Source organism: Balaenoptera borealis (genome assembly GCF_965194805.1).
Source record: "Balaenoptera borealis genome assembly, chromosome: 8".
Classification (NCBI taxonomy): domain Eukaryota; kingdom Metazoa; phylum Chordata; class Mammalia; order Artiodactyla; family Balaenopteridae; genus Balaenoptera; species Balaenoptera borealis.
This window is the reverse complement of record NC_138865.1, coordinates 95,600,661-95,624,320: the sequence shown is the minus strand read 5'-3', so window position 1 is coordinate 95,624,320 and position 23,660 is coordinate 95,600,661. Positions and strand designations below refer to the sequence as shown.

Below are 23,660 nucleotides of genomic sequence, written 5' to 3'. Positions count from 1 at the left end.
ACCCAAAGCTTTTCTTGGAAAAGACCAATAAAACAGAACATTCTTCAGCAAGTCTGAAAAATGGAGGGGAGAGGGGAAGGAATGAAAATAATACATAATATTAGAAGCAAAAAAAAAAAAAAAAAAGGAAATAATTTTAGAGTTTTTTTATTATAAGAAAACATGCATTTAATCTAATAAATGTGAAGATATAGTTGAAGTGGACAATTTTCCTAAAAAACAATATATTAGCAAAATTCCCTTACAAACAGGTAGAAACTTGAACAAACAAATAACTATGGAAAAAAGTTAGAGGGTAATCCAAGATCTATCTATCCTAAGAAAGGTGCTAGACCCAGATAAATTTATGCAAAACATTTACCAAATAATTTTTGATTGCTCATTTTTATGTTATATAACCATTATAGAGTTTAAAATCAGTCTATAAACAACATAACTGCAGCGTAAAAAATTATAGAGAAAAGAAAGAAGAGAGAAGGAGAGGGGAAGGAGGAAGGGAAAGAGTCAGGGAGGAAGGGAAGAGGGAAAAGAGGGAGGGAAGAAAAAAGAGAGGAAGAAGATACACTATAATTCTAACTTATGAGTATGGTGCACAAATACATCAATAACAAATTGAAATCTAGTTTTTCAAAAGGATAATATATCATAACCAAGTAGATTTTATCCAAAGAATTTAAGGAAGGTTCAATAGTTAGAAATTCATTAAAATCATTCACTATAGGGCTTCCCTGGTGGCGCAGTGGTTAAGGGTGCGCCTGCCAGTGCAGGGGACATGGGTTCAAGCCCTGGTCCGGGAAGATCCCACATGCCGCAGAGCAACTAAGCCCGTGCGCCACAACTACTGAGCCTGCGCTCTAGAGCCTGTGAGCCACAACTACTGAGCCCACGCTGCTAGAGCCCATGCTCCACAACAAGAGAAGCCACCACAATGAGAAGCCCGAGCACCACAATGAAGAGTGGTCCCCGCTCATGGCAACCGGAGAAAGCCCGTGCAGCAATGAGGACCCAACACAGCCAAAAATAAATAAATTAAATAAATACATTTTTTTTAAAAAGACGCTATTTCCAAATAAAGTCACGTTAAAAAAAAAAAAAAGTACCTACTTCGGTATACAAGTTACCTTTAAAAAAAAATTATGCACTATACTAACAAATTATTATGATCACTCCTTTAGACAGAAAGTAAAAAGTCATTTGATAAAAATTCAACATTCCCCTTTAAAAAATCTAGCAATCTAAGAACAGAAAAAAGCCATAAAGGAAAAGATTTACAAGTTTGACATCATCAAAATTTAAAACTTCTACATAACAAAAGACTGGGATAAAATTTTTTTTAACCAATAAGGCAAATTCCAACAAATCAATAGAAAAAGACAACAAACACAACAGAAAAATGGGCAAGTCACAAAGGAGAAACTATAAATGACTAATAAATATACCAAAAAACTAAACAAAGGAAAGTCCTCAACTCATCAGTAATCAAGGAAAAAGAAATTTTAAAAATATGTTATTTCATACACCTTCAATTGGCAAAATAATTTACAGCTTAATATTAATAAATTATCAAAGGTGTGAAGAAATTCATATACTCTTGTGAGAAAACAAGTAAAGCCATTCTGAAAAACAATTTGGCAGTTATCAATTAAAATTTTAAATTTAAAATTGACTCAAGTGCCCAAGGAGTGTCATACAAGAATATTAAAGCAGTGTTGTTTACAATGCTGTGAAAAAAATGAAAACAATCTAAACGACCATCATCAGAGGAACAGTTAAACCATGATCACTTGTACTATGGAATACTATACAAGAGCAATTCAAGAGTGTGGTAGATCAACATCAACATGGGAAGATCCCCAAGACATGCTGTTGAGTAAAAACAAGAAACCAAACACAATCATGTTGAAAAAAATTACAGCATGTAATTATTTATGGGCAAAAATGAAAACACTATTCATTTCTACAGGTACGTACATTTACATGGAATGCACAGTAAAGGGTCTGCAATACATCAAATGTTAACTGTTATTATCTCCTGAAAGAAGCTTAGGAGTAGGGAAGATGATCAAAGGGGCTTTAAATTTATTTAATTATATTGATTATATTATTTAATTATATCTGAATTCTTTAAAATAAAGTGTTTGTTAATTGTATAATTAAATTAAAATTTAGCAAATTATGTCATAACCAATCTGAGGAATACAATGCATCGATTCAAAACAATGTAGCAGCTTTACATGCACTGACATGACAAAAAGAAAACCATATTTATATGAATATGTACAGTAAGAAATCATTTACAGGGGGAAAACAGAAAAATACATATTTCTATAGGTACGTACACATGCAGCTAATGCATAAAAGAAGGTCTGCAAGAATACCCAACCAAACTGTTAACTGTTATTACCTCTTAGGGAGAGGCCCTTTTATGCAAAAACAAACAACAAAACAAACTATACAAATGTATGTGTGAATTCAGTAGGGTAATATCGTCATACTTGTACTAACATGGGAATTCATCTCTATGTGCTCATGGGGAAAAAAAAAAGAGAGATAAAAATTTAAATATTGCAACCCACCATTCCACACAATAAAATGTGCCCAGGAGTGAACATGAGTTGGAAGACGTAAATTTTCGATGGTGTGTATATATCGTCAAATGAAGTGATGCCAAGGTTTAATGGTATGCATCTGGTGATAACTCAAGACATGGTGACCTGTATCAATATGGAAGAAAAACTAGTTTTGAAAAACTTACTAAAAAACAGGATGTCTATCTCCAGTGCAGCAATTTCCCCTAAACTTAAGAATTATTCAAGAGTTATTTTGATGATACATGGCCACGCTGTCTTTATAGAGCCAAACCCCTATGTAAGATGTGACACCACTATGTCTCTCTCTACACATATATATTGCTATCCATCAAAATATGTATACGGGCACTGTTCAGTATTGCCCTGTACGATGATGACTGTTTAGAACATTGGCTAGTCAGCATAATATATGAATATGATCTTTTCTTTTAGTCAGTGGACACTAGCTGCCTTACTGAGCCATTCTCACATTGAGAGGCAATACAGAGTGCTTAAGAGTCCAGACTCTGGAGCTTAATTGCCAAGGTATAAATCATGGCTCCAGCACTTAATCTCTGTGTGAAGTGAACAAGGTAACTGCTTTCCCACATCTTAAAAAAAAAAAAATAGTAAGCAACAACTATTAGCTATCACTATTATTATAGAAGTAAATAGGAAAAAAAAGAAAATTACCCTTTCCTCTCTACTTCTACCCTTCAATCACATTCATTTTCTGTAGGGTGACAACTTCCAGACTTCTTTTTTCTGTGCTTATTTACACATGCACACCCCTTTTCCCCCTCAAGAACTTCTTCTCCCCCAACCTTGTCCTCGTGTGTGTGTGTTTGTCTCTGTGGGTGTGGGTGTGTCCCTCTCTCTCTCTCAGGCCATACCCTGGTTAGCTCTGCACACACATTCTGGAAATGGGAGCTCTAACTGAATGAGAGCTACAATGGGCCCATCATTACACAGTTACTATGAAGACACATTCCAAAGTAATTCATTACTTCTGGTAAATATACAATTAGGGAATATGTCTGTATCCTCTGTATCCCTTAGGGTTGTTCTAATGGAAGATTTAGCATTACTATCATCCATCTGACACAACAATTTGGCTTAGGCAAATTCAAATATACCAAAAAAGTTTTCCTTTGACCATTAAAACAATCCAAATCAAATTTACTAAATTTGATGCTTTCACACAAATTATTCACTCATGTAATATGCATTTCCGATTAAGTCTGTCAAAATAACTTTCCTTTTCCCTCAACTTTCACGGTATTTTACCCTTTCCTCTTAAAATATATCATTTTCTAGTTTTTGTTCACAAGTGTTAGCTCCACTATAAGACTGATACCCCCTGAGACTCTAAGAAACTTTAGTATAAAGTCGATGCTCTACAAATGTTTATTGTACAACAGAAAAACATATGTGCAATATTTCAAGAGTCTAAGTATGACAATTTTACTACCATTAATTTCCCTTAGTTTTATCACAAGTCACAGAGATAACTGTGATTACGTACCAGTTTTGTGACTCTTTGTAGGACCTCTAACCTCTCTTGGCTTAAAATTCAAGTTTCATAAAATGAGAATACATAACTTATAAGAACTTAAAATAAGAGAATATACATAAAAATACATATTTACTACCTAGTACATGTCAGACACTCTGTTGATTTGTGTGCTGAATGGATTGATCACTGACAAGAGAGAAAAGAGGCAAGGAGAATGCAACCCTTGGGCTGCTTCTGACTCAACTGTCTGAGCCCAAGATATAATCCTTTTGAGTTCTTACTGCAAAGCTGGGATGAGAATGACACATTATGGCACTGAAAAGGTACTCATAACCCCAACAGTCTTAAATCAATGAAACTAAGATTTTATTAGACCAAAAAAGAAAGGAAAAGAACAGAGTTGAAGGGAGGGTCTCTCTCATACCAGTCTTCTTTGCCTGATTTTCAAAATTATGTCAGCCAGAAATATTTCTCTAACTCAAACAGGCCTTTCTTTAAAGCTTTCTTCAGTACACACACTACCATAACACATTTTCCAGCATGAGGCAATCTTATGACAAAGTTCTTTGGGTATGATGTTCCTTTGTATATATCATACTGGCACCAGTTAGTTTAATGTGAAGTTAAATTATGAAAACACAGGGACTTTCCTGGTGGTCCAGTGGTTACGACTCTGTGCGTCTACCACAGGGGGTGCGGGATTAATCCCTGGTCAGGGAACTAAGATCCGGCATGCCATGAGACAGGGCCAAATAAATAAATAAATAAAAGTATGATGCTTTCAAAATTTATATTAAAAAAAAATACAGAAAGTTAACCAGAAACAGCTGTATATCTTTAGGGCACATAAATAATTTTCAGTAGGAAAAAAATAGTTAATATGATATCTTTAATTTCTTCTCAGTTTTAAACAAAGGTGTATTCCTTTAGCTAACGAATAAGCTGTGTTAATTTATACACATTATTTTTAACATACTGACATTTAAAAGAGAAAAAAAATTCTCCGTCCTACCTTGAGTTAAGATGTTTGTTACACGCTATCAATAGAATTCTTTCCCCCAAAACCCTTAGCAAAATTTGTCACATCGAGACCTGGATCTAATTCAAAGTATAAGATATTTGAAGTACATATAATCACCTGGGGACTTTAACATCAAAATATTTTCATTATGAAATGAAAGCTGAGAAATAAAGTCACATTCTACTCCCTTAAATTCATTTAAAATCACATCCACAAAATAATCCCATTCTCTGGCCAAATGAATTATTAGACTATGTTTAACATACTTTTAGTGACTTAGTTAAAACAAAGACTAGAAAGATATTCTTTAATGTACTGCACACATGACTTGTTTATTTTGATATACTCAGTCTACTTTAGTTCCGCAGTGTGTCTCCATTTTTAAGAACTAGTTACACTGTAGCTATTTCCAAACAGTTAGCATTCAGCTTGCTGGTGGTTAATATGACTTCCAGAAAGAAGCAGGGGAATGCTCTAGCCTTCTTAAAGCCTCATCTCCAGAGGTTAAGTATTTTTAAATTGCATATTAGTAAACCTTTACCTTAGTCTTTCCCATTTATAGATTTATCTCTTTAAAAAGAAAAATTAACAACATAATCTATCTCATATGCCTCAAGTATGCTTTTTCATCAAAATATTTTAAAATAATCATGGAGGCAACAATGGCTTAGAGATTATCTGTGACACAATTCAAGGAGTTTTATATCAAGTATGAATCATAGTGGGACAAGTAAATCCACAGCTGTGGTTATTTCCCCAGTTCCTTAATGTATAACTAGACTAGACATACTTAGCAACTGGCACACTCTGCATATTGATTCTCTGATCCTTGGAATAAGAATCATTATGATAGGAATGATCAGGTAGAAGCCCCTAGAGTTTCTTCTCCTCACCAAGATATTTTTACAAAGCAGTATTACAGAGATGACTACCATAACCAAAAACATGAAAGATGAAAGATGATGATAGCTATCACATTCCACTTAACTTGCTTGTTTGGGCTATATGTAAAGCAGATGGACCTTGAAAAATAATCGTGAACTATCTTAAATGTAGACCGGTAATGACTCCAACTGCAGCTGGTATTCAAAATATAGTATTTTTACTAGAACAAATCAGCATTAACCTCTGTAACCTAGTAAAGAAATGCTTTTTTCTCCATATAATTTGCAAAGAATCCCAGAAACACTTTGCTTTTACCTGGCAGGTTTAACAGTATGCTATCACAGTCTTGCCTCAGATCTATGTCAACTCTCCTGTTCTCCAAAAAAGTCCACAGAGATTTTGATCATATTGAGTCCACAGAACATCACACTGCCCTGCCACACTGAAGGCATTATACTGACTAGGTCTATGGACAGGAAATAGCCAGCACTTTAGATATCTTAATATTACATATGAAAACCAGAAAGCAAGTAGTTAAACCCCACTCCTAGGTTTCTGTACCAGAGTCCAGTCAGGAAACAGAAAATACAAAGTTTTATTAACAGAAAGGATTTAATATAAAGAAGTAAGTAGATATAAAATTGTCAAGTAGATTATTGAAAAAGTAAAAAGTAAGTACTATGGAGTCACAGAAGTATCAACTGTAGAAAGCTGTTACCACTCCTGGAGGAACAAAGGATAGGCTGAAATTATTAAAACTTAGAAGCTTGGAGGAAGAGCTCTTTAGAGTCAAAACTGAAGACTCCTGGAGAGGGGACACTGCTCAGGTGGTGTTCTGGTCCACCTCACTCACTGCATAAATAATGAGTTTTAAGTTCTTATCCCAAGCTACCTAGTTAGTGGTAGAGTTTGAACTAAACACTGGTCTTCTGACTTCTGACTTTATGAACGCTTTCTACTACAGCACACTCCCTGATCAATGTTTTGTCAGGTCACTCAAATATTCTAACTTTCCTTTACCTTAAAAAATATTAAAGAGAGGACCTTCAAGATGGCGGAGGAGTAAGACACGGAGATCACATTCCTCCCAACAAATACATTAAAAATACATGTACGTGTGGAACAATTCCTACAGAACACCAACTGAACGCTGGCAGAAGACCTCAGACTTCCCAAAAGGCAAGAAACTCCCCACCTGCCTGGGTAGGGTAAAAGAAAAAAGAAAAAACAGAGACAAAAGAATAGAGATAGGACCTGCAACTCAGGGAGGGAGCTGTGAAGGAGGAAAAGTTTCCACACACTAGAAGCCCCTTCACTGGCGGAGATGGGGAGTGGGTGGGAGGGGGAAGTCTCAGAGCCACGGAAGACAGAGCAGCAACAGGGGTGCGGAGGGCAAAGCGGAGAGATTCCCGCACAGAGGATCGGTGCAGACCAGCACTCACCAGCCCGAGAGTCTTGTCTGCTCACCCACCAGGACGGGTGGGGGCTGGGAGCTGAGGCTCAGGCTTCGGAGGTCAGATCCCAGGGAGAGGACTGGGGTTGGCTGAGTGAACACAGCCTGAAGGGGGCTAGTGTGCCACAACTAGCCGGGAGGGAGTCCGGGAAAAAGTCTGGAACTGCCTAAGAGGCAAGAGACCATTGTTTCGGGGTGTGCGAGGAGAGGAGATTCAGAACACCACCTAAACAAGCTTCAGAAACAGGCGCAAGCCGCAGCTATCAGCATGGACACCAGAGACAGGCATGAAATGCTAAGCCTGCTTCTGCAGCCACCAAGAAGCCTGTGTGCAAGCACAGGCCACTATCCACACCTCCCCTCTGGGAGCCTGTGCGGCCCACCACTGCCAGGGTTCCAAGATCCAGAGGCAACTTCCCTGGGAGAACACACGGTGCCTCAGGCTGTTGCAACGTCATGCTAGCCTCTGCTGCCGCAGGCTCACCCCGCATTCTGTACCCCTCCCGACCCCCGGGCTGAGTGAGCCAGAGCTCCCTAATCAGCTGCTTCTTTAACCCCGTCCTGTCTGGGCGAATAACAGACGCCAGAGGGCGACCTACATGCAGAGGTGGGGCCAAATCCAAAGCTGAACCCCAGGAGCTGTGCAAACAAAGAAGAGAAAGGGAAATCTCTCAGGAGCAGCAGATTAAATCTCCACAATCAACTAGATGTACCCTGCATTGTGGAATACCTGAATAGACAATGAATCATCCCAAAACTGAGGCAGTGGACTTTGCGATCAACTGTAGACTTCAGGTTTGCTGAATGCAACACCCTGGTTACTTATTCCTACGTTTATCATAGTATAGTTTTTAGTGCTTCTTATCATTGGTGGATTTGTTTACTGGTTTGCTTGCTCTCTTTTTTTTATTATTTATTTTTATTTTTAATTTTAATAACTACATTTATTTTATTTATTTATTTTTTCTTTCCTTTTTTTTCTCCCTTCTCTTCTGAGCTGGGTAGCAGACAGGGTCTTGGTGCTCCAGCCAGGTGTCAGGCCTGAGCCTCTGAGGTGGGAGAGCAGAGTTCAGGACGTTAGACCACCAAGACCTCCTGGACCCATGTAATATCAATCAGCGAGAGCTCTCCAAGAGATCTCCATCTCAACGCTATGACCCTGCTCCTCTCAACGACCAGCAAGCTCCAGTGCTGGACATCCCATGCCAAACAACTAACAAGACAAGAATACAACCCTACTCATTAGCAGAGAGGCTGCCTAAAATCATAAGTTCACAGACACCCCAAAACACAATACCAGACACAGTCCTGCCCACCAGAAAGACAAGATCCAGCCTCATCCACCAGAACACAGGCACCAGTCCCCTCCACCAGGAAAACTACACAACTCACTGAACCAACCTTACCCACTGGGGGCAGACACCAAAAACAACAGGAACTACGAACCAGCAGCCTGCAAAAGGGAGACCCCAAACACAGTAAGTTAAGCAAACTGAGAAGACAGAGAAATACTCAGCAGATGAAGAAGCAAAGTAAAAACCAAGCAGACCAAACAAATGAAGACGACATAGGCAGTCTACCTGAAAAAGAATTCAAAGTAATGATAGTAAATATGAACCAAAATCTTGGAAATAGAATGGAGAAAATACGAGATACGTTTGACAAAGAACTAGAAGAACTAAAGAGCAAACAAACAATGATGAACAACACAATAAATGAAATTTAAAATGCTCTAGAAGGAATCAATAACAGAATAACTGAGGCAGAAGAACGGATAAGTGACCTGGAAGATAAAAAAGTGGAAATAACTACCAGAGAGCAGAATAAAGAAAAAAGAATGAAAAGAATTGAGGACAGTCTCAGAGATCTCTGGGACAACATTCAACGCACCAACATTTGAATTATAGGGCTCCCATTAGAAGAAGAGAAAAAGAGTCTGAGAAAATATTTCAAGAGATAATAGTTGAAAACTTCCCTAATATGGGAAAGGAAATAGTCAATCAAGCCAAGGAAGTGTAGAGTCCCCTAGGGGACAAATCCAAGGAGAAACACACCAATAGACATATTAATCAAACTATCAAAAATTACATTCAAAGAAAAGATATTAAAAGCAGCATGGGAAAAGCAACAAATAACGTACAAGGGAATCCCCATAAGGTTAACAGCTGATCTTTCAGCAGAAACTCTGCAAGCCAGAAGGGAGTAGCAGGACATATTTAAAGTGATGAAAGGGAAAAACCTACAACCAAGATTACTCTACCCAGCAAGGATCTCATTCAGATTCAATGGAGAAATTAAAACCTTTACAGACAAGCAAAAGCTAAGAGAGTTCAGCACCACCAAACCAGCTTTACAACAAATGCTAAAGGAAGTTCTCTACGCAGGAAACACAAGGGAAGGAAAAGACCTACAATAACAAACCCGAAACAATTAAGAAAACAGTAATAGGAACATACATATCGATAATTACCCTAAATGTAAACGGATTAAATGCTCCAACCAAAAGACACAGACTGGCTGAATGGATACAAAAACAAGACCCATATATATGCTGTCTACAAGAGACCCACTTCAGACCTAGGGACACATACAGACTGAAAGTGAGAGGATGGAGAAAGATATTCCATGCAAATGGAAATCAAAAGAAAGCTGGAGTAGCAGTACTCATACCAGATAAAATAGACTTTAAAATAAAGACTATTACAACAGGCAAAGAAAGAGACTACATAATGACCAAGGGATCAATCCAAGAAGAACATATAACAATTGTAAATGCTTATGCACCCAACATAGGAGCACCTCAATATATACGGCAAATGTTAACAACCATAAAAGGGGAAATGAACAGTAACACAATAATAGTAGGGGACTTTAACACCCCACTTTCACCAATGGACAGATCATCCAAAATGAAAATAAATAAGGAAATGCAAGCTTTAAATGACACATTAAATGAGATGGACTTAATTGATATTTATAGGACATTCCATCCAAAAATAACAGAATACACTTTCTTCTCAAGTGCTCATGGAACATTCTGCAGAATAGATCATATCTTGGGTCACAAATCAAGCCTTGGTAAACTTAAGAAAATTCAAATCGTATCAAGTATGTTTTGCGACCGCAACGCTATGAGACTAGATATCAATTACAGGAAAAAACCTGTAAAAAATACAAACACATGGAGGCTAAACAATACACTACTTAATAACCAAGGGACCACTGAAGAAACCAAAGACGAAATTAAAAAAACCTAGAAACAAATGACAATGGAAATACGACGACCCAAGACCTATGGGATGCAGCAAAAGCAGTTCTAAGAGGAAAGATTATAGCAAAACAATCTTACCTCAAGAAACAAGAAACATCTCAAATGAACAATCAAACCTTACACCTAAAGCAATTAGAGAAAGAAGAACAACAACAAAAATATTAGCAGAAGGAAAGAAATCATAAAAACCAGATGAGATATAAATAAAAAAGAATTGAAGGACACAATAGCAAAGACCAATAAGACTAAAAGCTGGTTTTTTGAGAAGATAAGCAAAATTGATAAACCATTAGCCAGACTCATCAAGAAAAAAAGGGAAAAGGCTCAAATCAACAGAATTACAAATGAAAAAGGAGAAGTAACAACTGACACTGCAGAAATACAAAGGACCATGAGAGATTACTACAAGCAACTATATGCCAATAAAATGGACCACCTGGAAGAAATGGACAAACTCTTAGAAAAGCACAACTTTCCGAGACTGAATCAGGAAGGAATAGAAAATATAAACAGACCAATCACAAGCACTGAAATTGAAACTGTGATTAAAACTCTTCCAACAAACAAAAGTCCAGGACTAGATGGCTTCACAGGCGAATTCTATCAACATTTAGAGAAGAGCTAACACCTATCCTTCTCAAACTCTTCCAAAATATAGCAGATGGAGGAACACTCCCAAATGCATCCTACGAGGCCAGCATCACCTGATACCAAAACCAGACAAAGATGTCACAAAAAAAGAAAACTACAGGCCAATATCACTGATGAACATAGATGCAAAAATCCTCAACAAAATACTAGCAAACAGAATTCAACAGCACATTAAAAGCATCATACACCATGATCAAGTGGGGTTTATCCCAGGAATGCACGGATTCTTCAATATAGGCAAATCAATCAATGTGATACACCATATTAACAAACTGAACGAGAATATCATATGATCATCTCAATAGATGCAGAAAAAGCTTTCAACAAAATTCAACACCCATTTATGATAAAAACGCTCCAGAAAGTAGGCATAGAGGGAACTTACCTCAGCATAATAAAGGCCATATATGACAAACCCACAGCCAACATCGTTCTCAATGGTGAAAAACTAAAACCATTGCCACTAAGGTCAGGAACAAGATAAGGTTGCCCACTCTCTGGAAGTTGTAGCCACAGCAACCAGAGAAGAAAAAGAAAGAAAAGGAATCCAAATTGGAAAAGAAGAAGTAAAACTGTCACTGTTTGCAGATGACATGATACTATACATAGAGAATCCTAAAGATGCTACCAGAAGACTACTAGAGCTAATCAATGAATTTGGTAAAATAGCAGTATACAAAATGAATGCACAGAAATCTCTTGCATTCCTATACACTAATGACGAAAAATCTGAGAGAGAAATTAAGGAAACACTCCGATTTACCACTGCAACAAAAAGAGTAAAATACCTAGGAATAAACCTACCTAAGGAGACAAAAGACCTGTATGCAGAAAACTATGAGACACTGATGAAAGGAATTAAAGATGATACCAACAGATGGAGAGATATACCATATTCTTGGATTGGAAGAATCAACATTGTGAAAATGACTATACTACCTAAAGCAATCTATAGATTCAACGCAGTCCTTATCAAACTACCTGTGGCATTTTTCACCGAACTAGAACAAAAAATTTCACAATTTGTATGGAAACAAAAAGACCCTGAATAGCTAAAGCAATCTTGAGAAAGAAAAACAGAGCTGGAGGAACTGGGCTCCCTGACTTCAGACTACACTACAAAGCTACAGTAATCAAGACAGTATGGTACTGGTACCAAAACAGAAATATATATCAATGGAACAGGATAGAAAGCCCAGAGATAAACCCACACACATATGGTCACCTTGTCTTTGATAAAGGAGGTAAGAATATACAATGGAGAAAAGACAGCCTCTTCAATAAGTGGTGCTGGGAAAACTGGACAGCTACATGTAAAAGAATAAAATTAGAACACTCCCTAACACCATACACAAAAATAAACTCTTAACGCATTAAAGACCTAAATGTAAGGCCAGACACTATCAAACTCTTATAGGAAAACATAGGTAGAACACTCTACGACATAAATCACAGCAAGATCCTTTTTGACCCACCTCCTAGAGAAATGGAAATAAAACAAAAATAAACAAATGGGACCTAATGAAACTTAAAAGCTTTTGCGCAGCAACGGAAACCATAAACAAGATGAAAAGACAACCCTCAGAATAGGACAAAATATTTGCAAATGAAGCAGCCGACAAAGGATTAATCTCCAAAATATACAAGCAGCTCATGCAGCTCAGTATCAAAAAAAACAAACAACCCAATCCAAAAATGGGCAGAAGACCTAAACAGACATTTCTCCAAAGAAGATACACAGATTGCCAACAAACACATGAAAGGATGCTCAACATCACTAATCATTAGAGAAATGCAAATCAAAACTACAATGAGGTATCACCTCACACCTGTCAGAATGGCCATCATCAAAAAATCTATAAACAATAACTGCTAGAGAGGGTGTGGAGAAAAGGGAACCCTCCTGCACTGTTGGTGGGAATGTAAATTGATACAGCCACTATGGAGGACAGTATGGAGGTTCCTTAAAAAACTAAAAATAGAACTACCATACGACCCAGCAGTCCCACTCCTGGGCATATACCCTGAGAAAACCATAATTCAAAAAGAGTCATGTACCATAATGTTCACTGCAGCACTATTTACAATAGCCAGGACATGGAAGCAACCTAAGTGTCCATTGACAGATGAATGGATAAAGAAGATTTGGCACATGTATACAATGGAATATTACTCAGCCATAAAATGAAACGAAATTGAGGTATTTGTAGTGAGGTGGATGGACCTAGAGTCTGTCATACAGAGTGAAGTAAGTCAGAAAGAGAAAAACAAATACTGTATCCTAACACATATATATGGAATCTAAAAAAAAAAAAATGTTTCTGAGGAACCTAGCGGCAGGACAGGAATAAAGACGCAGACATAGAGAATGGACTTGAGTACACAGGGAGGGGGAAGGGTAAACTGGGACGAAGTGAGAGAGTGGCATGGACATACATACACTACCAAATGTAAAATAGATAGCTAGCGGGAAGCAGCCGCATAGCACAGGGAGATCAGCTCGGTGCTTTGTGACCACCTACAGGGGTGGGATAGGGAGGGTGAGATGGAGACTCAAGAAGGAGGGGATATGGGGATATATGTATATGTATAGCTGATTCACTTTGTTATAGAGCAGAAACTAACACAACATTGTAAAGCAGTTATACTCCAATAAAGATGTTAAAATATATATATTAAAGATATTTAAGTAAGATTCTGTGTACTCACATAAGTAAATTATGGACTGTCATTTCTGAGACATCCTTTTCCTCCCCACACTGGCCAGAATCTGCTCTTTTAAAAGCATGCTATAACAAAGGGGGGTTTGGGGGTATCATAGTTGTTCTATTTTTACCTGGATGTTGACTAACATAGTTGCGCTCATTCTGAAAATTCATTGAACTATACATTTACGATTACTTTTGCACTTTTTTGTATGTGTTCACGTCGGAATTCATAAAGATAGCAAAAGTATGCTGCCACCTTCCCAGAATCCCCAGAACTGATAAATTCTTGTTTTATTAATCTTTTCATCTCCCACAGATTAGAGGAAGGAACAATGACAAACTTTATTCCTGGATTTAATTCCTGAAAACAAATGAGAAACTGAGTAGTGATGTGCAAATGACTGAAATCATGGGAGAAAATAATGATGTCAAATGACAACTTATTGAGAAATTGCTAAATATTGAGAAACCTGGAACATTAAATGTATCTGCAAAGAGAGAGCACAGAATAGTTGAGAACTTTGAAATTAGCCCAAGAACTAGCTCCATAATTTACTAAACTATGTGACTTAAGTAAGGTTATTTTATTCCTGTAAGACTACTCATCTGTAAAATCTGTTCAATAACACCTACCTAAAGAGATGTATGGGGATTAGAATTAAGACACTGAAATGTTCTGCATGTATCTGAAATGAATGAATATTATTATTGTATAAAAAAGGTAGTGCAACCTTATGTGACACTGCAAGGAAAGAGAAAGAGGAGGAGGATGAGGAGGGGGAGGCAGAGGAGATGACAGTGACAACAGCACAGTTGAATTCTTTTAGAGCTATAACAGTAACTTTCATCTTGGTATCCTCAACATCTAATATAGTACCTACTACAGTGAATATTTGCTTAATTGAACTACATATGATTTGAGGGAAGTTAGCAAAATAGCAGTCAGAGAATTAAGAGTAAATTAATAGATTTTGTGTGTAAAAATCAAGTGGAGATCATTGTAGATTAAATTTTCAGGATGTCTTACAGAAAATAGCAATCGGATATGAATGTAGGATTAAAGAAATGTGTTTATTTTAATGAACATTTAAATAAGAAAAAAACAGAGAACACAGATTAAAAATGTAAGAGAGATTACAACTGACGACATAAACATTCTGTTGAAATGGTTTCTGACCAACAATTCCCAAAGCAGCATTTTCCAACTTCCTAATAAAATGCCCATGAAAATAGAAAAAACAAACAAAAAAAAACCCTACACTACTAGCCAAAACTAAAAGCTATAGACAATCAGATGCCAGAGCTCAGGAGGAACTAAGGTTAAGTATGAGGCAAATGGAAGTAAACTAAGAAATAAAAAAGAATCCAACATATTAAATACCCCCTGATGCTGTGGTAATCTAAATGGGAGGGGATATCTGTATGTGTATGGCTGATTCACTTTGTTGTGCAGTGGAGGCTAACACAACATTATAAAGCAACCATACTGCAATAAAAATTTTAAAATAAATAAAAAATTTTAAAAATACCCCCTGATGGTTTCACTTATGAAGCGCAAGTCACATGGAAAAGAGAGGGGGTAGGGGGGACAATCATCTTTCCTTGGATTTGAAGGCCTGCAACCTAAACCAAACACAAAAAAAGATGCCATCCTTATCAACACCACAGATAGAAAGAGTTAATCCCCTTTACCCACTTGCCCTCAGTAGTCTAGATCTAGGCATAGTCTGTAAGCCATAAGATGTAAACTATAGAAAGTGGGGAGTGAGGTACTGGCAGTGATAGAGTACATTCCAAAAGTCAAGAGTCTCAAGGAGTAACATGCTTGAGGAGATAAGGATAAGAAGAACCCAGGTAGCAGTACATAGATGAATTGTGGTTTTATTGTACTACAGGTCTGTGTTCTAAAGAATCAGTCCCTGGGGAACAGAAAAAAGTTGCCAGTTAAGTAAAGTTTTATATAAGTATTGGCAAATGAAAATCCCTAATGAATTAAACTAATACATCAAACAGTTTATTCCAAAAATGTAAGGATAATTCATTTTTTTAAATGTATTACATTTTAAATAGGAAAAACAATATGATCAACTCAATACATTTACATACGTGTAAATACAAATGGCCAGTAAACATTAGTAACTACGACAGATGCAAATGAAAACTATGTTTTCTGATCATCAGAATGACAAGATTATTTAGGACTGATAACAGCCAATACTGTGGAAGGACAGTCTAACACAATTCTGGTAAAAGCAGGTTCACTCTTTTGTGTGAATTCTATAATTTTTACATGTTTACAAGTACTGGTACTGGAATATAATATTTTTACACCATGTGTAATACTGTACTAGCGTCCAATTAGTCCAATGGTTCTCAAGGTTTTTGGTCTCAGGACTCCTCTGCACCCCCCAAAATTAGTGAGCAGATGAATGGTTGCCATGGGCTTCGGGAGGGCTGACTACAAAGGGGCAGGAGGGAGTCTGGGATGGGTGATGAAACTGTTTTCTATCTTGATTGTGGTGGTAGTTACAAGACTGTATGTGTTTGTCCAAAATCATAGAACTTTATATTAAAAAGGGTGAATATAATACAGGTAAATTAAACCTTTAAAAAGGCTGACTCCAAAACAAAATTCTTGAAGACCCCCTAAAAAGCTTTTCTTTATGTGGGTTATCAATATTTAGCTTATTAGAAATTATAAACGAGACAATTTTTGAATAGTTCTTTAGGTATTCATTTTTTAAATAATAAATGCACTAAATTAACAAATAATATATTCTTCATGAAAAATAACTATTTTCCAAAGCAAAAAATATTTGGTGAGAAAACTCACACTTTTTTAGTAAATCTCTTTCATGTCTGCTTCAAATAGAAAACAGATGGATTCTCATATCTGCTTCTGCATTCAACCTGTTACAGTACGGCAGGTCATGTGGCCTCTGGAAAACTCCACTGTATACTTGTGAGAAAATGAGTGTGAAAAAGATGACATCTGCATATTATTATGAAAATAATTTTGAGTTGGAAGTGTCAGGAATCCCAGGGGCTCCTGGACCACACTTTGAGAACCTCTGATTTAAGCTATACAAGAAAATACCAAATACTGAATATGGCATAATAATAAAATGTACTTACTTTAAATCAAGGAAGCAGGCTCTTATGCAGATTATCTGTCCCGATTTAATACTCTACTATTCCCCTTATCTAGGTCAAAACTGCTACCAAACAATGATTTAGGGTGAGCTACAAATTTCAATTTAAATGAAAAATATTTCTGAGGTCCAAGGGTTTTAAAGAAAACAAAAAAACCGAAAAAAACAGACCATAAGCGGTACAGCATCATCCTCAATCCCTCACTCATTGACTGTAGGACAAGGCAGATTAAAGGCAGCATGAACACAGAGAAAGTAAGGCAAAGAAAATGCCTGACCTCAGAAAAGGAAGAAAGCATAAAATGAAAAGGCAGGTAGAATAACGGCAAAAGTAAAGCAACAGGAGCAAATATATCCTGAATGTAAAATACAAGAAAAAACAAATATTGCTCCTTGTATGCATACTTGAAAGAACTCAAAACTCTGTATTAAGACCACATCCCCACTGTACAAAGAAGGGAAGCTATGCCAAATGGCTTTTCTTGTACAACGTCACTCATATGACCCAAAATGGGAATCCACTCCTCTTAGCAATCATTGTCTAACATGCTAAACAAGGTGGGAGACCTCTGCGTTAAGGGGAACTTGGAGGTGCCTACTTGAGGCTCTTTATTTCAGTGTTTAACCAACTTTCAAAACCGGAGAGCCGTCCAGAACCATTCACTACCCCAAGCGACGAAGTCAGACGTGCTGTCTCCGGAAGCTTTGTTCCCAGGTCATTTTAAAATACCTTCCAAGCAACTGGTGGCACCGCCGGGAGACGGTGCAACCCCTGGGCGGACGCGGGCAGTCCTGGGCTCCCAAAAGCGGCTGCGGCCGCCCTGTCACCTGTCCCGGGAGTCCCGCCCGCGGCGGTGGGGCGCCCCCGCACTCCCCCCAACCCCGCGCCTCCTTTGGCGAGGACCGCCCGGGCCTCATTTTCCCCACCTGTGCTCGAGGGGTCGGACGGGCCACCTCTCGGCGCCCCTCCAGCTCGACTATAGGACTCCGGGCGGGGGGGCAGCTCGGCCGCTACCCCGCTCAGGCCGTCCTCGCGGTGAGGGGCATCCCGAGGGGGCCGGTCCTCGGCGCCCCGCACTCACCCGGCTGATGCTTCAGTGCCATCACCGACACCAGGTAGTGGGCGATGTCAAAAAAGGGAAACATGGAAGTACGAGAAAAGGCAAGGGTCAGCTCATTCCACAGACTGTCCATCGCGACGACCGACCGCCGCAGCCGAAGCAGCCGCGGCGACGAGTTCCCTGCGTGCGCGACGAGGGGAGGGGGAAGGGACGGCCGCAGCCGCCCGCTCTTCGGCTGGGCCTCTCGGAGTTCTGCGCGTGCGCCTTGGCACCTGGCGCCGGCGCGCGGAGGGGGCGGGCCGCGTGTCCCAGGAGCCTCGGGCGCGCGGGCGGTTGGCCGCTGGGCGGGGTGAGGAGGGCGGGATCTTGTTCTCCTGGTAAGAGTCTAGCGTCTTCTGCGTGCTGGGAGTTGTGCAAGACGCGGAGAATGGTCAGATGAATACAACATATATAATGAATATGCATTATTTCTCTTAACATTTAATGCATTTATTATTTTTAGAAGGAATACATAAAGAACTATTTTAAATGTTTCTCAGTTATTTCTAATATGCTAAGTATTGATACATGAAACCCATAAAAGTCTTCAGGACTCTCTGGGATCCTCAAGAAAAAATTTTAAGTCGGCTTTTTCAAAGGTTTAATTTACATACATTTTATTCACCGTTTTTTAGTGTAAAGTTTTATGATTTTGGATAAACGCAGTCCACAAGGGGAGACGCTCAGAGCCGGATTTATTTCTGTGAATTGATTTCATTCACCTAACATTTCTCGAGGAACCACAGTATGCAAATCACACCGTGACCTATTGGAGATATAAAAAATAATATGATAATATCCTGCCCTCAAGAAACGTGTTTTCCCAAGGGAGATTACAAAGCGGGTAATAATAAGTATAGGTGCAGTGATAGGGCAAGTTCCAAGGAGAGGAAGGCTATTTCAGGGAAGTGGTAAGGCAAACTAGCCTCTAAAAGCTAAGGGAAAGATGGAGGGAAGTACTTTGGCTGGACTACGAAGTGAGAAATTAGCTCAGAAAAGAAGTCCTTGAATGGCAGACCATAAACCAAGTGGTTTGGCCCCAGAGTCTAAGCTCTTGATCACTACATTTTATGCTCAGACAAATCCGAGCCAGAATCCAGTCTCTCAACCATTATGCTAAACTGCGCTTTTCTTTTTTTTGCGGTGGGGGGGGGGGGGGGTGAGGTGGGAGGGAGGGTTGCAATCAAGCAACAAGATTAGGAAAGTTTGGTAAAAAGAGACTAAAGACAGGCGAAAATGGAGGATATTCACAGTTCCAAACAAAATGTAGTGGAGGCTGAGGACACTAGGAGCAGGGAACTGGATGGGGAAAGATGCAATAGAACCAGAATAGGCTGGGTGTCACCTCAACCTGTCAAAAAAGGATGTGGGGAATGGGTGAGTAGGAGAATTATGGTTACATTCAGAGAAATAGGAAACAAGAATGAGGAGCAGACTTGGGTAGAAAAAACAAGTTTAGTTTGGCACATTTTTTATTTGATGTGTCAACAGATCATGCGGACACCAGGAAACTGGAAATAACATAATGAGCTGCTAGATAGGTAAGAGCCGCGTGGGAGCAAGAACTGCAGACTTGCACTGATTTTTTTTATCTGAATATTTGTCTGTTCGTTTTAATTAGTTTAACAAGTGCTTTTTGCTATGTACCAGGCATTTTGCTGGATATCAGAGGCCCTGCCCTAAACCCTAAGTGTTCAAAATGTGGGGAAAATTGTAGTAAATCTCTACATTTCACTACTTATCAAGAAAGAATAGAGTTGCTAAGATACTTTTCATATGTGGTTTTCTAAGCAAGCACCTCTTATTAGAGAAAGGCTTTTAGACCTCTAGCCAAACTAAAGAAAAAAAAGCAACTGCTGTGAATATTTATACTTTGATGTTTCAGTTTGTTCTTTCATAATTTTTATACATTTCTTTAGCTTTCTGAATTTAGGGGCAGAACTTGGATGTTATTTCCCAAAAGATTTTACAGTTTTAAAGTCTTTAATTAGACTCCACAAAATATGTGTTTTGTCCTTGGACTTAAAAAAAAAATACTATAACATCTCTAAATCATATGTCTATGCCAGTATCATTCTGGGGTATAACTGGCAATAGTGAAAAGCATCAGAATTTTTTTTAAAAAAGATAAATCAAATATTTTGCTTTCCATAAACATATTAATTCCAACAGAAGAGAATTAATCATCTCAGACTCTACGAGTAATCTGAAATTTGTTTCATTTCCAAACTGTGAAAATAAGCTGGATCCCCATCTGCCTAGAGCCTAAAGAATACCTTTTTTTTCATCTAAGGGAAATGATATCACCTCACAAAAAGACAAGTTCTATCTAAACGTTAACTGTGCTCACTATATTTGCTTCTGGTCAGTGCTTCAGTTATTTAGTCTAAAGAAATGGGCCAAACAGAAGCAAGTGGGCAATAAAATGAGGGAAGGCTTTGAATTGATAACAGGGAGAGGCAAGATTTGGGGAAATTATGTGCGAAAATTAAAACCTGCCCTGACTTTTGGAAGCAGTTTACAAAGTTACATAATTATTGCAGATAAAACAAATCAAATTATAAAGTACTGCTTATCTATTAGAAAGCAAAAGTGGTCTAACTGTATGAATATCTGGAAAAGAGGGTTTTTTTGTTTTTATATCAAAATAAAATATATCATTACTTTATTTGGATATAAATTTATTTATTTATAAAGTAAATTTTGGATATCATTACTTTATTATAAAAGAAACAGGGAAATTATTTACATGATGAAAGATTTCAGAACTTCAGTGGCAGCTTCACGTGATGCCATTTCAATAGACTTATTTTAGTCTACGTAGTTTCCAAGAATGTCACCATCTCTAAGTAAGAAATAATCCTTGTCGTCTAGAACTACTTTGGTGCCTCCATATTTTGGGAGAAGAACTTTATCTCCAACTTTCACACTAACTGGTTGAATCTCTCCACCCTTTCCTTTAGAGCCTGATCTAACAGCTACTACCGTTGCTTGCAATACTTTTCCTTGTGATTTTTCTGGAAGCATAATGCCTCCTTTGGTTACAGTTTCGCCTGCACTTCTTTCAACTAATACTTGGTCAAATACGGGAAGAAACTTTCTAAATGCCTGTCCTGCCATGGCTCCGGTTGCCGCAGTTCGTACTCTTGCTGTTTGGCCGCCGCCGCAAAAGAGAGATCCGAAGTCTGAACCTCCGGCCACGTGAACTCGAGAAAAGACCTCCCAGCGCCCTCGCCCCCGGCCCCTCCCCGCGGAAGGAGGCGGCCGCACCAGCGCGCGCCATGATTCGTTTCCTGGGCTCCGCGCAGGCCACTGACTCGCGGACCGGCAGGCGGAAGAAAAGAGGAGGTTTTTCTAGGCTTTTCTAGGCCGCGGGCCCAGGTGAAAATACTTACCCTTAGCCCCCCTTCCGGAAATGGAAAAGAATTTTGACTAAACATATTTGAAGCATTTTGAGTACAAAAACATGTGAAAATAATTGTTATAAACCAGGTTTTTCAACCTCAATGCTATTGACATTTTGGGCTGAACAATTCTTAGTTGTCTTATGGGGTGTGTTATGGGATGTTTAACAGCATCCCTGGCCTCTACCCACTAGATGCCAGTAGCACGCGCACACACACACCAATTGTGACAACCAAAAATGTCTCCAGACATTTTTGTCTTGGGGGGGGGGGAATCGCCCCTAGTTCAGAACTACTTTATAAATGAATAAATTTTTTGGCAATATGTTCCTCTATTTGTACAAACATTATGGTTATGCATCTAATATTAATCATCAAGTTAATTCTACATAACCCTTCTTGGTCTCAGCTTGATCATCCTTCCCTTGGATCAAGTTGGCAACATCCCAAAACCCAGTACCACAAAGGTAATCCTAGCTATTTCTTCTCTGCAATACTGCCTTTCACTTTGGGAAGTCAATAACGTTTTAAAAACCATGAAGAGTCCATGATGAGGAAGTTTCATATTAGAGGAGCCAATTACACTTCTAAACTTTAGTATTCTGGTTAGGGATTTTCATTCTAAAGTTATTTTCATAGGGATTTGATAACTATGCCCTTTCCAGTTATAGTGTAGTAAAATATGACATTTAAGACAAAATGTTAAATTTAATTTCTATTTTTTTAATGGTCAGCATTATCAAGGAGGATTAACTAAAGAGCACCAATTGTCCTGAATTCAATCAGTACAGTGAGATCCTGGCACGTGAGATTTAAGTGATAAACCAATTCAATTATAAACTCAACTCTTTAGACTCTGTGTATCTAATAATACACACTTATATGGTGACTTGAAAAATATAACTTGGCTCACTTATTTCTTGCACTGGAAACTAAAATCTTTTTCTGTAAACATCACTTATACCTCTAATATGAACTATTAAACTAAAAATATTCTCCATGTGTAACAAGTACAAATTTACCTGCTTAAAATATCTGATGTTATGAAAAGGAATATCTCTAGTGCTCATCAGTATAAAGACTTCCAAAACTGCAGTCACCCACTGGTGCCATAGTTGCCAGGTGTCTATGGTTACTAGCACTCAAAGTTATAATTCATCTCTGTTCAAGAGTAACAGGTACCATTAAATCAAAGAATAAGAGAATTGTGGAAGTTGAATGGACCCTTTAAAAAAAGTAACATGGATTGCAAGTCATATAAAACAGTTCAGGGCGGCTTCAGCAAAGTGACGGATTTACTGAAAGGCTACCAGGGAATCAGCCATCAATCCCCCAAAAGAGCAAGAAGTTGGGCATTTCTGAGGCCAGCAGCAGTAGGTAGATGTGGGCTACCCTCAGTTACTAATGACAGTCAATGTTAATATTGTTCAGTCTCTGTGTCCCCCTATTCAGTACTGCCAGGAAAGATAGCCTGCCCTGGCCTGGGACAGATGTCCTCTCCTTGTTGATCAGCTCTGGAGGGATGCTGGGTCACATCCCTAGGTATCAGAGGCAATGTCTGAGAATGGAGGGAGCCACACAGCCATCACAAGAGGTATCTATTACAATCATTTTCTTTAGACCATTTGTTTCAGAGTAGGAAACTCAGAGCTAGAGAGAGATCACAAAGGCAGGCAGTGACAGACCAGGATTTGTTATTATCATGTTACAATCTCCCTACTGGGCTTTCTCTGGTCCCACACAACCCAAAATGTTCTCCTAAAGTTGCCTTTTACTGACAGATCCAGCATCCCCACAGCAATGAAAAGGCTACTGGATGAGAGCCAGAAAGACCTATTAGGAGTAAGGACTGTGGGTCAACAGCCAGGATTAAAGGAGTCTGTAGTTTCCAGCATAACCAGTTTGTTGAAGAGGCTGAAATCAGTGGGG

The 23,660-nt window shown here is 38.5% G+C and overlaps 1 protein-coding gene and 1 pseudogene across 2 annotated transcripts in view; both read right to left on the bottom strand.

Moving 5' to 3' along the window:
* Nucleotides 1-18,559, bottom strand: part of TMEM38B (transmembrane protein 38B) — a 70,540-nt gene extending 51,981 nt beyond the window's left edge. Inside the window, exon 1 of the mRNA XM_082404188.1 lies at nucleotides 18,310-18,559. Coding sequence (XP_082260314.1) covers nucleotides 18,310-18,421 — 112 coding nt within the window. The 5' untranslated portion in view covers nucleotides 18,422-18,559. The remainder of the gene's footprint in view (nucleotides 1-18,309) is intronic.
* A 1,862-nt stretch (nucleotides 18,560-20,421) lies between these two features.
* LOC309634276 (10 kDa heat shock protein, mitochondrial pseudogene) lies at nucleotides 20,422-22,228 on the bottom strand (annotated as a pseudogene). Its single transcript has one exon. The product of its transcript is annotated as a 10 kDa heat shock protein, mitochondrial pseudogene (transcript).
* Between the last annotated feature and the right edge of the window lie 1,432 nt (nucleotides 22,229-23,660).